Source organism: Labrus bergylta, chromosome 8 (assembly GCF_963930695.1).
Source record: "Labrus bergylta chromosome 8, fLabBer1.1, whole genome shotgun sequence".
In the NCBI taxonomy this organism is placed as follows: domain Eukaryota; kingdom Metazoa; phylum Chordata; class Actinopteri; order Labriformes; family Labridae; genus Labrus; species Labrus bergylta.
Genome location: NC_089202.1, coordinates 12,084,999 through 12,100,384, shown reverse-complemented (window position 1 = coordinate 12,100,384; position 15,386 = coordinate 12,084,999). Strand labels below are relative to the sequence as shown.

At 37.1% G+C, this 15,386-nt stretch overlaps 2 protein-coding genes across 2 annotated transcripts; both read right to left on the bottom strand.

Moving 5' to 3' along the window:
* Nucleotides 1–6,321: 6,321 nt before the first annotated feature.
* LOC109994988 (C-reactive protein) lies at nucleotides 6,322–9,050 on the bottom strand. Its single transcript, XM_020648537.3, has 5 exons — nucleotides 8,947–9,050; nucleotides 8,699–8,753; nucleotides 7,480–7,582; nucleotides 7,086–7,383; nucleotides 6,322–6,939 (listed from the first exon to the last, which is right to left on the bottom strand). Exons 2-5 carry the CDS (start codon nucleotides 8,751–8,753, stop codon nucleotides 6,715–6,717), a joined length of 681 nt encoding a protein of 226 aa, XP_020504193.2. The 5' UTR covers nucleotides 8,947–9,050; the 3' UTR covers nucleotides 6,322–6,714.
* Nucleotides 9,051–10,618: 1,568 nt separating this feature from the next.
* On the bottom strand, nucleotides 10,619–13,096 carry LOC109994977 (C-reactive protein). The gene is made up of 5 exons (XM_020648522.3): nucleotides 12,954–13,096; nucleotides 12,690–12,744; nucleotides 11,861–11,963; nucleotides 11,468–11,765; nucleotides 10,619–11,318 (listed from the first exon to the last, which is right to left on the bottom strand). Exons 2-5 carry the CDS (start codon nucleotides 12,742–12,744, stop codon nucleotides 11,100–11,102), a joined length of 675 nt encoding a protein of 224 aa, XP_020504178.2. The 5' UTR covers nucleotides 12,954–13,096; the 3' UTR covers nucleotides 10,619–11,099.
* Nucleotides 13,097–15,386: the final 2,290 nt, after the last annotated feature.

Genomic DNA, 15,386 nt, shown 5'->3' with positions numbered 1-15,386 from the left:
GGACAACTGAATCATTTCAACAAGTGTCTATGATGTGAGTTCACATTTTTTATTTATCTGCTATTAAGGGCGTGTACAGACTTATTGACTGGGGTTGCCCAAATGGTGCACTGACTTCTGCAGGGGTAGCCTAAATTGTTATGTGCTCAAAGACACAAATAAATATCAATTATTTACTCTTTGTAACTTCACTCAAAAAGGTGATGTATGTTCAAAGACACAATTTTAAGTATAAAAAATAGCATGAAAAACTCCTGCACAATGTCTTATACTTACAAAAAATTATTCATTTGTAATGTTGTGCTCCTAAAACACTGCCAGTTAGTTCAATAAGATAGTGTGCATTACTTTTCTATGCACAGAGCTTATGAAATAGATGTGCAAAGTTTATTTACAAGTTAGAGTACAAACAAGAAAATATGCAACATTCACATGTACAGAAATCTACTCGAAGGCCTATGCATAAAAGCCCTAATAGTCAGTTTTAACACAAGTCCTGCCTCTGACAGGGCAAATAGCCAATCAAAGTTTAGGATTTTTGGGGTGGCACCTATGGTTGGATAATCATTTCACTGTCAAATTCTTGTACAAATTTCTTTCAATTTAAAAATGATAAAGCTCTTCAGGAGAGCTTCCCCAATTAATCAATCAATCAATCAATCAATCAATCAATCAATCAATCAATCAATCAATCAATCAATCAATCAATCAATCCTCCTTTTATGCATTTTTAGTACTTTAGTACTTTAGTAGTATGTATTTTAGTTATACATTTTGTACCATTTTGTTGTATATGTGGAAATTCTCTTAATATCTTGAAAGCAGTCAATAAATCGAATGCCCAGACAAATAAAGACTAAAGAACAAATGTGTAGAATATTTTCCTTTTAGACTGTAAAAACCCTGTCAAATTATTCAAATGGAACCACCGGCAAAACCTTCACCATCTGTGCCCCCCTAAGCTTATACATTTTTAGGGGGGGATTCAGGAAAATGTATGAATTACTCTGTAAAATATGACAAAAATATGAGCTTTCTATCCTGCAACACCCTGCAGACATACTCATGCCTTACTAATGTAATATTCTGACAATAAAAATGTATCAAGTTTGCACCCCTCTTAAAAAAGGCCACATGATTGACACTTGAAATGGTTATTCTTTGTTCAATTTCACTTAGGTGTGTTGTTCAAAGTTTCTACTCTTGATGAATTATAATAACAACAATATGGAAAAATAGGCAAACTAGCCTATCTGTACCGTCAGATCCAAATGTAACCTCCTCTCTACACAACACTTCAGTAATGGAGTCTGCGCGCTCCTCTCTTCACTGGTGTGATGAGATCCAGAAGTGACTGGGGAGAAGCCTGCAGCTCAGAGCGAATGTTTCCTGGAGAACAGCATCAGATCAGCCAGAGGGATGAACCCTGGAGAGGGATCAGACCGAGGCAACGAGACAGAGAACTCTTAACTCAGCAGGAAATAAAAAACTGAGTTTAACTGAGCTTCCAGACAGGGTGAGATGGAGTAAGTGGAAGAGAGAGAAACAGGGCAACACTCTTGTTTATCTTGTGGAGGGTTTATCAGTTGTTGTTGTTACAATGTTTGACTGTATGTAGGGGGGGAAAAGGATTGGTATTCTTTGGATGGAAAAACCATCCCTTAGCCACGGTGGTGGTTTGAGACTCCATCTTTCACCAACCTACAATGCTCTCACCTTGGAACATGTGACCAAAACCGACCGGTTGGCTTAATGACTCTAGGCTAAACCAGCTAACTACTTTCATGTGAGTCGTCCTTGACTCACATTAAAGTAGCATGCTAATGATCAACAGAGGCTTAAAATGCTATTTAGTTTAGAACTTGGAAAGCCTTTTGAGGAGAGGTAAAACGTCTTCAAGATCTTCAACCAAGTCCAGTTGCCTTTGGATAAAGCTTCAAATTCACCATGACCTGAGAAACTACACAGACATTGACCACGTTTACATGCACACCATTTTCCTATTAAGGTCCATATTCTGGTTTAATATTCCGAAAAAAGTGTTTACATGCTCCGCAGAGTGCTGAGCTACTGGAATATTCCCGTTTACATGTTAATCAGTATATTCCGAATAAACCGTAGTAGCGTCATGACAAGTCGTCATCTAGGGGCGTTCTTTTCGCACGCACTGTATTGGCATTTCCACCAAATAGTCCAAGATGCTTGCTTTTGCGCTATGCTGTGTAATATTCTTATCACTTCTCAGTCAAAGTGTGACTGGAACACTCGTTCTCATTCACCTCCTCAACCGTGGCCGACAAGAACGTGAGGCTATGGTAAACGGAGCTCTATGCGTTATGCCATGGATACCAACCAGAAGACCCGCGAAGACTATGGATGAAAGTTCACAGCCAGGACTGGTGGGCGCGAGTAGTAGTTGTAGTAGTAAATTTTTCTCCTCCTCACCCCAAAAGTATAAGGTCTTTTGCGTGTTTTCTCGCCATGTTGAGCATGCGCAGAAGTAAACAAATCCTTGAAGGAGCGTATTCAGGAGCATAGCCTATTCCGACTAATGTGTTTACATGACCCAATATTCGGGTTGATACAGGCTTATACCAGGGGTCTTATTCAGGTTTTTAATAATCGGAAAATGAGCTTAATCGGGTTATGGCAATTGGAATAAGGTGTTTACATGACTCCTACGCAATCAGAATATTGTCATTATTCCGATTAATACAGGAATATGGTGTGCATGTAAACATAGTCAGTGTTCCAAGGAGCAAACCACTGGCAGAAGGATGGTGATGGAACTTGTTGAAGATCACTTGTATAACAATCAATGTAAAAAAAAGTGGGCCTCAAGCAGAAAATTTGTTCATATACTACTGAAATTCTCTGACTCTTTCCAATGTTTTGCTTATATGTTCTAATTTCGGCCACAGCTGTGGCAAAAGTAGCAGTTTATAAATGCTTAAAAGTGCTGAATAAGTATTGCTTAACCATAATTAACCATTTTTAATGCATTTTGTGACCAAATTCATAAAAAATGGTCTATTATGGTTTGGTAATGCTTATTCAAAGCATCAATAAATTGTCAATTATGGTGAAGTAATACTTTTTCAGAGCATCAATAAATGGTTAATCATGGTTAAGTAATGCTTATATAACATCAACAATAATGTTTGGTTAGGCTGTAAGTTAAGAACGTCTACATGAAGATAAAGGAACAATCTGACGTCTACATGAAGACCATGGTGTTGTCCACTGATCTCAAACTTTGCCAAAAATAAGTAATCAGTTGGAGGATGGACAAGTAAGTGAACAGTCATTAGCCTTAAATAAACATGAATAAAAACAAACACTTTTGTCTTAATGCTATGACTTAGCTGTGAACCTCAAGACATGCATCTAAATGAACATCTTTAACAACCATTTAGTAATATTAGTTATTAGGCTTAATTAACATAAACCCTGAATTAATGTTAACAAAAGACATCTGTTAAGGGTTTCTTAATGTTCATTATTGTATGAATTCACTGTTAATTAAGGCTTATTACTGCATTAATTAATGTTAATAGCATCCTTAATAAGGATTAAATAATGCATTAATTAATACAGTTCTGAACATGAACACCCTTAATAAATGATTACTAAGGCTTTATAATGTCTTAACTAATGTTAATTAATGTACCCTTATTCTAAAGTGTTACCAATTAAACTATATTGTAAACTCCTGTTTGGTGGTTGATCCGCTTTAAAACATTAAGCAGGTTTTTTACAATTAATTTTAAAGATTAGTCCTGACAAACATATTTAGTTTTTTAAACCGCTTGTGAAATTCATTTGCAATAATTCTCAATTAAAGACGCTAGATGATCGATTAAGCCTAGCAGGTTCCTGTCTCTCTTCACTGTACTAACGTATGGCACAAACGGCCAAAAAAATGTATTTTCAAAAGTAAAATAGGAGAATGTCATCATCTTATGACTCATTTGGGTCACCTGAAAAAAAAAAAATATTTGTATAAGTAACACTTATTTTCAGATGGCCATTCAGACTAGTGACAAGCTGAACTCTTAAGAGTCTGACACAATCACAATAATTGTTTAGAGTATGCATATTGTGTACACTATAACAGCATACATAAGGAAATAATTCAATGCCAGTGGTAACAAAGCTGCTGGGTGCACTTATGACCCAGACTCAGCATGGGCAACTTCTGTGCAGGTACAGAAAGGCTGGTGTGGAACATTAAGGAAAGTCAGAATGCATATCACAGAAATTAATATTATGATCGAGATGCAGAGGAAGGGAGAGAGGAGGGAGCAGCTGTCTCTTTGAGCCCAATGCTACAAAGGGAATCTGCAGCAGCTTTCCTGCCCCAAGCAGAACATTTAGTCAGAGACATCCTGTTATTATCAAGCATCTAACAGCATTATCTGTTATCATGCAATCTGTCCCCTCAACCCTCTTGCATTGTATTATTCTGCTATATGAAAGGGACTACGGTTGATTCCTTTTTAGCCTATACTGCAGTTTGGATGTTTTAGGTTCTGTGTTTGTGCATGTAGATGTTAATACTGTTAGACTATTCCAATATTGCCCTGGGAAGGATTAAAGAGGTAACAACCTACAGAAAAGCTGTCAAGTATGCTAGTTTAAATCATCTTTTACACTCATGTTTAATTTCACACACCTTAAGGCTGACATGAAGCCCATAATAACATTATGTGTGTCCAGCTTTAAAAGCTTGCATGAGCATAAATAAACAGTATCAACAGTGGGTGAGGATTAAATGTTTATAATGGAGCAAATTTCAATGAGAATTCACCCAGGATTCTTCTGTGAACAACACACCTGGATGCTCAATATTTATCTGATACAAGAGCACACTAATATGACAACACCGTGCAAAACGTTTTTGTTCTTTTCCACAGGAAGAAAATTGAAAAGAAGAATACATAAGGTGTAGTCATATTATTTTTCATCTTTCTAAGATCTCCAAAAGAAAATCTATACAATATTTTTTTATGAAATGTTTCACAAAACCATTAATTATTGAATAAAAAACATCTACTGGTTTCAGCTTCACCACGTTTTATGCAATATGCCATATTTGGTGAAATGAACACTTGTAAAGTAAAAATGGCTAATTGTTTTGTCATGACGTGCCTAACAAAAAAGCTAACCATGATAATAAAATATCAAATAGAGAAAACAATGTGGAAGTGTAGTGTGTAGTCCCACATGTGAACAACAGACATCATGCCAATGAACGATTGCTTTATTGCATTGGCTTCATTTTTCAAGACCAGAGGTTGCCGCTTGGATTAAAAGGACAGTCAATGAATCCAGTCAGTGATGAAAAATAGCGCACCATTGATGGTAAATAGTAAATGGATTTGAGCTTGTATAGCGCTTTTTTTTGTCTTCTGACTTCTCAAAGCGCTTTTACACTGCATGTCACACCTAAACATTCACACACTGATGGCAGAGTTTGCTAGGTAAAGTGACCAGACCAAGCTACAGGAGCAATGTGGGGTTAAGTGTCTTGCCCAAGGCCAAATCGGACATGTTGCTTCAGGAGCTGTGGATCGAACTCCCAACCTTGTGGTTGAGAGATGGCCGACTCCACCATCTGAGCCACAGTCGTCCAATCACCACTGGACCAGAGCACTGAACTACCAAGGTAAGAAACTTCGGCTCTACTCTTCCCTCTGCAAACTGACTCCAAGAAACTGACTCCCAGTTTTGTGGTCCTTTATGAAATAGACCCTGTAATCAATCCCGCTGTTGTCAAACTTAAATTACCAAGAGAATTCACCAAACTTTCAATGTGTCACTTCTTAAGGAATCTGTTTATGGTTCAACTGACCACTCAATGGATTATGTTTGTGCTTAGCTTCACCACTCAACCCATCTGCCATCCTGTCAAGCCATCAACCTAAACCTGCCCACATAAGCCTCACTCACACCCTCACCTTCTCCCAACCTGCCATATCTCCTTTCCCTCTACAACCTTTTGGACATCATTCTCCCATCTCCATCTTCATCTTCCTTTTCCCTACAATAACACTCATTACCAATCCCTGTGTCCGTGTTCTGCACGTGGGCCCTTATGCACTGGTTTTTCAACAGGTTGAAAGTTGTGTGAAAGTGAGTTACAACACCTTACATTGATGTAAGTTTATATCTATCATATCTACCATTAAAAGTGAGATATTAATCTGCTGGTGAAATAGACAAGTCTAAAAAACTATTTTAGCTGGAACAGAAAATTATTAGAGAAGAGCAAGAAAGAGACAAACACATTAAACAAAAACGTGTAATATACAAAATGTATATAACCAAATTTAAACAGATGAATTTATTGGTTCAACATTTAATTAATTTGGAGATATCATCAAATTATAAGATTACATAGACATCATATACCAATAACATTATCTTAATTTAGCAAGACATTGACAGTTAAGTTTTAAAAATATAATTTGAGTTCAAAATTCAAGAATTTCACTCATCAAAAGTTAATCTTGATATTTTTTAATGATAGCAGGTCTTTCAACATTGTATGACCACTACACCTACACAAAATTGTCCTTCTTAATTCCCATAAATGCATACCCATTTGACTTTTTTTACCTTGCTTAAGCAGCCTGGAACCTTTACTTTACATTAGATGTAGAAGTACAGATTTTTTTTTTTTAACTTTCTCAAATTTCAATGTAATTGTTTTCATGCTTTTTGACAGGTCATCTCGTCTTTTTCTACAATAACTCTGCCAAAAATCTGGAACTCCAGCGCCATCCAGTTGAGCACATTGCCTGGAGTGAAGTTTAGATCGTCCATGTAGTTGTGAATCTCACAAGCAGAGAGGGTGTAGTCCCACATGTGGACGTCAGACATCATTCCAACAAATGACTGATTAATGTCAAACCCCCCACCGTGTGAATCCTGCTCCTGTAGACATGAAAGAAGACTGAGATTCAGTAAATTAAATCAAAATCTTATCAAAACATTTATATTAAGAGCAAAAAAATGCAGAAGTTAGTTTACTAAATTAATTGAAACACAATTACTTTTTATCCTATTTAGTATTACTGTACCTGTCCTAATATAATTATTAAGGAGCCTCGGATACTTGATCCAGAGGTGGCGAATTTCCTACTCAAAGGTTTTCCATCAAACCACAGCTGCAATAGTCCAGATGTAGAGTCCCATGTGGTACAAATAGAGTGCCACATGTTCAGCTTGTAGTCCAGCCCTACCAACTTTAATGGGTGGTCCATGACGGTGGCCTCCATCTCCTGCACTGATGAATGCCAAAAAACCAGGATGGCATTTGGATTATTGGGCGTAGCCAGTGAGAAAAGGGCGTGATCTCTCTTCAGGTCTGTAAAAGTCCTGTAGACATAAGTAATATATTGTCATGAATGATGCTTTTCACAGCCAGAGATTCAGTGAAGTTTTTTTTTGTGCGTTTTACATTTACACTTCTACCTGTGACAGACGGTAAAAGCAATCAAATCACGCACAGATGAAGTCGGCCTCACATAGGCGCTGTTGGTTTTCAGAGGGAAGGTGAACATTTTACCCGACAGATCTAAAAGAAGAATGAAAAAAAAAAAATCATATTTATTGGTGTGTTTGTTTTTCAGCACAGATTATTATTTTAACCCTTATGGGGAGGATAGAGGTTGACCAAAATCATAATTCATCATCATTCAAATAATCATATTTAAAACTCTGGAAACTAACTTGTTTCTAAATACATTTATTGCATTTTTGTTGGGAAAAATTAATTACACAGGAAATAAGGAACATATATAAATGATGGCCATGGCTAGAAGTGATGGAGTACACACAGATCTATGCTGGCTGGGGACACTGTGGTGCTATACTAATCTATAACATGGATATTGTATTTGGGATGGCAGGGGTTATTATAGTTACAGAAGTTGATGAAATGCTTATTATGTCATGGGTCATTTGTGTGTTAATTCTGTATTTTTTTGTTCTGTCAGGATTTGTATAATATCCTCCTCTGTTAAAAAAAATAACTGCCTACGTGTCCACTAGGCCTTAGTTTTATTTTCCCTCTTAGTATCATGTCTAGTGTTTCTTCTCTTACTTCCCCCCTCTGTCAAAGAGGTGGACCCAATTGCAGAAAACCAAAATATTTAATGAAACATAAAAGAAAAAGGCAAAAAAAAGGGTGACTTTTTGAAGTTCCAAAACAAAGTTAATCAAAATCCAACCAAAATATCCACAAGGAGAAAACTGGGAGAAACTACAAAATATAACACAAAGCACTGAAAACTAGAACTAAGGAATATCAACAGAAAAATACACAAGGATACAAAATACAAAATAAAACAGGAAAGCACAACTAAGCAACAACAACAATAAACAAACAAACTAAACAAGAGTACTTCACCCTTTTTTCAAGTCTTATCAAGAATTAAACTTCCTTAGAGAATTCATGTTAATCAACTCTTTGTATTGTTTTATTACGAACATCTTTGAAATATAAAATATTAAGGAATGACAAGATTCAAACAATGACAAAAAAAAAAAAAAAAACTACATATACCTGTAAAGGACATTGTAACTTTACTGGAATGTTGACCTTCACTAAAATGCTTTCATTTTTTATGAGTTTATTATGGCGAAACATTTTATTTCACTTTTCTCTCTGTCAGACAAGAATTGCTTTTACCTTGAGGACTTGCAGAACATGATGTCAGCATCAGCGCCAGCAACAGAAACTTCATCTAATACAAAGACAAAAAAAATGTTGTCCTTCCATAGTAATCTCACACTTCCTTTCAATATCCCGTGTCTCAAACATTACATATAATTGATATTTTCCTTGCATTGGTCTGCTACACTAAATAACTCAAAGTTATTTATCTATAGAATCTCAGTAAAGTCCTGTATTTGCAGTATTTAGTGTTTGGATCTTACCTTGAAATCTATGCTTGGAGTGTGGGCAGCAGGGAAAAGGATGTCATGTTTTTGTAAACCTAATTGTTCCCTTCTTTGTTCCCTTTTCTCTGCCTGCACATCTTTGTGGCTTTGTTTCCTTCCTTTATCTACTTCTACATTTTTTGCTTCCTGAAACATGAAATGTAGCAATTTTTTTGTCCATTAAGAATGTTTTCTGCTGAATCAACAGATTAAAGGATGTGTCTCATGAAACAGTCTTTCTTCTGCATTGTAAAAATATGAAAAGTTACCCCATGAAGATAAGTGAAAAAGATAACATCTGACAATTGTATTTTTCAAGTCAATCCTTATTATAGAGAATCATATTTTCATAGACAGGCAAGCAAGTACAGGTGCATTCTTGTATTTATGATATATTAATTCTTGTTAATACGATCATATTCATATCAATCATCTCTGTATTCACATTTATAATATCTATAACTTAAATTCATTTGCATCTACAGATAAAATATGGATCACTCGGGACAAGCAAGTGATATTTTGTGTTTTCTTCATCCTCATCTTGATGAGACACAAATCTGAAACTTGACAACATTAAGGGCTGATTGGTTGGAAAATATTTTGGTGTAATTTTGTAACATCAGAAATGCATCAAGACCCATGCCCTGGAGTTGTTTGTTTTTTTTTTAGTAAAGAGGTCGAGTATTTATTTTAATGTAAAAATGCTTGTTGTCGAATAGTCATATATGATGTGTTGCTTGTGTAACAACACAATATCTACCTGTAAGATGAAATACATTAACTGCTACCCTGGCTAGGATAAGAGCTGGCATTTTACTCCTCTCTGGATTTGCTGCTGTTGTTCTTTGGGTCTTTGTAACTGTACGTTTTTTTAAGGAATCAATATTTCATAACTGTTGCTCTTGTTAAGCACCACCTTCCTCTATACACAGGAAAAAGTGCTGAAAAACATTGTATTAGTTCTGAAAACTAAACAGGAAGTAAAACTAAAGATTTCTTTATCGTAGCTTTTTAGGCTACACAGAACAGCACTTGTTTAAATGATGGTGATATTGAGAAAATACAAGTTGTGGGGGATTATACAGTATATCAAATCACGTCAGTTCACTCTTACTTAAGTAAAATATTAACAGGATTAACTAATATCAAAGTTTTTACGGTTATTGCCCACCTTTGTTACTGAGTATGTGTGTTCCTTTTCCTGATTCAACACGTACAGTGTTACCACTCAGCGGTACAATCAGTGTAAGCACATAAATCACAGCTTAGGTTGTGTGTTTGAAACATTTCACCTACAACTCACAGTGTGAGTTTGACATTCGACCACCACATTATTACACTAGTACAGTGTATGCAGGCCTTACTGTTTACATTGTTCATAAAAATATATCATTTTTATCTTGCAAAGACATTGATAGTTTGGTTTTATATGCTGCTACATGTGAATTCTGCATGCTTCATTCTTACACTATGCTGAAAGTGTATCTTAGTTACTAAATACTGTATCTTAACACTTTCTGAACTCCAGGACTTTAATTAGAAATGTTTCCTCCATACTTCCCATTAAACATGCATTCACATTTCATCTACCCTACCCATGTTGGACTTTTTCAGACTGTCTACATATTACACTGGATATAAGGATTCACAAAATCACACCATCAGATCCACCCCATCATCAAACTTTTATTTAATTGATGGTATTTTTACATTGTACATCAAATTACAGAAACATTATTTTGATTTGATCAAGACAGAAAATTAAGCTCTAATTGGTGCTACCAGATAATTCTGCATTTCTCATGTTATTTGAAAGGTACACAATCAAAAAAGTAATTTAAAATGAAAGAACAATTTCCTTGCACTGTGCCAAACCTCTACAGTATCTTGATATGTTTTGATAAAAGCATGTCAGCTAACTACCTTTGAATATTTTCTATCCTCCACACCTACATTGAAGTTACCTCATTAACTCCCATTATGAATGCATACGCATTTAACTATTATTCCTTGCTTAAGCGCCTCAGTATTTTTTTCCTAATTGTGGCCTTTTAAGTCGGACTTCCTCTACTTAACATTAGATGTAAAACTGAAGAAAGTGTGATTTAAAAAAAAAAAAAAAAAATTAAATGGAATTGTTTTCAGGTTTAGTGACAGGTTAATTCTTCTTTCTCTACCAAAACTCTTTCAAAAATTTGATACTCCAGCGCCCTCCAGTTGAGCACATTTCCTGGAGTGAAGTTTAGATCGTCCATGTAGTTGTGAATCTCACAAGCGGAGAGGGTGTAGTCCCACATGTGGACATCAGATATCATTCCAACAAACGATTGCTTGTGGTCAAACCCCCCACCGTGTGAATCCTGCTCCTGTAGACATGAAAGAAGACTGAGATTCAGTAAATTAAATCAAAATCTTATTGAGACATTTACATGAAAGAAGCAACATAAGTCAGAAGTTACCATATACAAAATTAATTGAAACACCATTACTTGTACCCTTATCAATATTACTGTACCTGTCCTAATATTATCATAAAGGGCCCTTGGGTACTTGATCCAGAGCTGCTAAACTTCCTAACCAAAGGTTGTCCATTAAACCACAGCTGCACCAGTCCAGATGCAGAGTCCCATGTGGTACAAATGGAGTGCCACATGTTCAGCTTGTAGTCCAGCCCTGAAAACTCTGCTGCTCTGTCCCTGACGTGGACCTCCATCTCATTATGTGTTGAATCCCAAAAAATCAGGAAGGCATTTGAAGAAGTGCTCGTAGCCAGTGAGAAAAGGGCGTGATCTCTCTTCAGGTCTGTAAAAGACCTGTTGACATAAGTAATATATTGTCATGAAGGATGCTTTTCACAGTCAGAGATACAATCAGTTTTTTATAATGCCTTTTGCTCGTTTATTCCTACCTGTGACAAACAGTTAAAGCACTCAAATTCTGAATGGATGTGGTCAGCTTTACATAGGCGGTGCTGGTTTGTTGAGGGAAGGTGAACATTTTACCTGACAGATCTGAAAGAAGAAAAGGGGAAATTCAATTGTTACACTCCGCTATTGAAACATGCTACACACACATAGGCTGAAATACACTTGCACAAACAGGATCCTATATGGACATGCACTAATGGAGAGCTGCCTCTGAGCTGGTGAGGGGTTCGATGCCTTGCTCAAGGGCACCTCGGCAGTGCTCAGGAAGTGATCAAAAAAACAAACACATTAATAACAAACTTCTTCTATGATACAATTTAGCATTTAATTTGAAGGAAAGTCATCACAAACTAAATGAGGAACAGAAATAATTCACACCCTTGAACCTGTTGACATTCATGTTAGCATTGTTCAATATGTTACAATTCTGTCATTAAAGTTTCTAATAAAAACATTAAAGCTTTGAGGAAAGAAATGTATTATAGAATGAAAAGGTTGTGATCTAAATCAAAGAATCCCATGTATTTTGGTTTCCTCAAAGCTCATCTAGAATCAAACATTTTCATTCTTGCATTTTCTTTCATTCTATTACATGTTATTTAGATTTTGCAATATGTTCGAAATATATTGCCAAAATACATTCTGAAAAAAAAGTGTTTCTTACACCTGAGAGTATTTCATCACAGGTTTATAGGAAAAAAGTAACCTTTAGTTTAAATAGAGACTCATACAAAGTGTTCATTTTCAAATGCAGCTTAACATTTCATTTCTGTTTTCCGTCTGTGAAACAAGGATTCTTTTTTTTTTTACCTTTACGAAGTGCAGCACATGATGCCAACATCACCACCAGCAAAAAAATTGTCATCTAATACAAAGACAAAAACAATGTCAAACATAAGTTCTTAAATTTCTTTCAATGAATCGCATAACATTGAGGTCCAATAAAAACTCAGTGTACCAAAGATGATATAGAATTTAACTTTTCCTTGCATTGGATGGGTACAACAAACACTTAAAGCAGTTTATATATGATATAATCTTTTTAAATTCCTATATTTCATGAATAGATCTTACCTTCAAATCTGTGCTTGAACAGTGTGTGCAGCAGGAAAAAGGATTGTGAGTTTCTTCAAACTCACTTGTTCCGTTTATTCAGCCTGTAAGCTACATTTTTCAAACTGGGTATTTCCTTCCTTTATCTACTTCTACATTTTCTGGTTTTTGAGACCTGAAAGGGGAACCTGTTTTCTCATAAAGGAAACTTTCCGTTAGGTAAACAAAATAAAGGGTGTTTCTCATGTTGAAATGTCCTTCTGTATTGCATTCATAGCCATTATTATGACTTACTCAATAAGAAAATGTGAAATAGGTCTTCACGGGGCAACTGTATTTCTGACTTATCAGAAAAAAAGTGACAACCATGTATCAGCTATGAGCAATATTTTGCCATCTGTTGCCCAGCTACAATATACCACATAAAAACAATATGTTACAGTTTTTCCTTATCTCCAGCCAGAGACATATTCAATATGTACAAGGTTCAAGTCCCCACCTGACAAATTATGAGAATAATTGTTAAAGACACACCACAAACTGGCCATATGTCTTATGTAAGGCACAGGTGGGATCACTTTAAGCATCACATGAAGGGGTTACAGGCTAAAGTTTCTCCCCTCTTTCCCAAAAGGAGGGGGATAAGCTCCTCACTCAGAGAACCGTGGTTACAATGTAGCCAACAGTTAATACAACATTCCAAAGCTTTGCTTTTGATGTGTTGGCTGAGAGATGCTGAAAGTCATTGTTTGTGGGCATGAGCATAGACTCCAGGACCAATACTGTTCCTCTTACCCAGCAGTGGAGACTTTCAGGACCAGTCTGACACTTTTTAGCCATGGGACACAAGCCATCTTGAGACTGTGCGTTTTGTCTTAGGGCTGATGGCAATGATGGTTAAGATAGTTCCATTGGCCCTTTTTTAAATTGGCCAGATACTGAGATACCTCCGCAGCCTAGAACTGCATCAACAGTGGCAAGTAAAAGCCAGTGTGAGGGTTAGCAGCAGACTGTGGCTGGACTTCTGATGGTGGAGCCGCCTTCACAGTCTTGCCAAGGACAGCAGACTGGATCTGTCGCTATCTGGTTTCATCCAACAGATCCCTGGTAGGCTGAGATGTGTTGCACAACAGCAGAGGAGAGTTCCTTCTTCCCAGCGCAAACCATTCTCATCTGCCCAGTGCCAGAGAGTCTCTACTGCCCAGGGCCAGAGAGTCTCAGAAGAGAAGGAGCAGCCCATCTTGCTCCATTGAAAGTTCTGACACACCTTCAAGGTCGCCATGTGCTGCCTAGAAAACACAGTACAGACGAAATAGGCAAAACCACTGCATAAGCATGGCTGTAGCCCCGGGATGCCTGGAGCTAGTGCTAGCTCTGGGGCTATGAGCTCCAGCTCCAACTCCCTCTGCACCCGCTTTACCAGCCTGACACTTCATGCTTTCGCCATCCCCGGTGTCCGGGTTGAACTCGCCACTCATCTCTTTGCAACAGTTTAACATTACTCCCTGTCATCAAACACTGACACTTCACCCACGGAGAGCCCTCTGCCTGACAAGTTCAAAATCCTGGCAGACGGAAGTCCCGTAGCCTACTCAAGCCGGGCAACGGTGCCGGTAGCCGGGCAGCCAACTTAGCAAAGCTACCGCTCAACAAGACCTCATTTCTCAAAGTTGTGTTTTCCCCCCCTACATGTTATAAAGTCGTGTTTGCGCACAATCGAACCAACAATGGAGCAGAACCCCGGTGAAACGCTGCTCCAGTAAGAGGAGTCTTGTGGCTCCAGTGGTGTTTAATTAAAATCCCCTCCCCGTCTCCCCCCTGCATCTGTGAGTGACCTGAGCGGGGAGTCAATGAGAGCAGCCCCGGTACGCCAGAAGAAGTTAGTTAACCATGTAGCCGATGGTCTCCACCGTTTTTAAACTATATATCTATATAACTTCCCTATCTAAACATAATTTTCTGATCCTAGCTGTCTCTCTTACTCTATCCCGTAAATAAACCGAAATGAACAGTTCCACAGCGCCCCTACAAGCCTGGAGCACTTCCGTTTAAGGCTGAACTTGCAGCGTTTCTGTGTTTGCAGTTGTTTTCTGGATGTGTGTGTTTTGACTTAAGTTTCGTTTCTGTACTTGCAGCGCGTTTGATGCTTATGCAGTTATTTTGCCTATTTGCAGCGCGTTTGTTTCGTTTGCAGCGTGTTTCAGCCTTTGCATTTGTTGTGGTAGTTTGCATTTGCTTTTGAATGTGCAGCGTTTCTATATATGCTGAGTGTTTTTTTAAATGTATATCGTTTCATCAGCAGCTTCATCTTTTAACAAAACAAAAATGAAAAACAATGTTAAAGACAAAATGATTTCTATGAATGAGGTCCAATAAATATTGTGTGTGCCAAAGATCAGAAATGATTTATCTTTTCTTTGTATTGGATGGCTATAAAAAACACTTAAAGCAGTT

What these genes read in the sequence shown, in the direction of transcription:
- LOC109994988 (XM_020648537.3), bottom strand. Translation starts at nt 8,753, where the DNA reads ATGAAGTTTCTGTTGCTGGCGCTGATGCTGACATCATGTTCTGCAAGT. An exon ending in ATGTTCTGCAAGTCCTCAAG is followed by an intron (nt 7,583 to 8,698) that starts GTAAAAGCAATT and finishes TTCTTCTTTTAG; the next exon opens with ATCTGTCGGGTAAAATGTTC. An exon ending in GCTTTTACCGTCTGTCACAG is followed by an intron (nt 7,384 to 7,479) that starts GTAGAAGTGTAA and finishes TTATGTCTACAG; the next exon opens with GACTTTTACAGACCTGAAGA.
- LOC109994977 (XM_020648522.3), bottom strand. Translation starts at nt 12,744, where the DNA reads ATGACAATTTTTTTGCTGGTGGTGATGTTGGCATCATGTGCTGCACTT. An exon ending in ATGTGCTGCACTTCGTAAAG is followed by an intron (nt 11,964 to 12,689) that starts GTAAAAAAAAAA and finishes TTCTTCTTTCAG; the next exon opens with ATCTGTCAGGTAAAATGTTC. An exon ending in TTATGATAATATTAGGACAG is followed by an intron (nt 11,319 to 11,467) that starts GTACAGTAATAT and finishes TCATGTCTACAG; the next exon opens with GAGCAGGATTCACACGGTGG.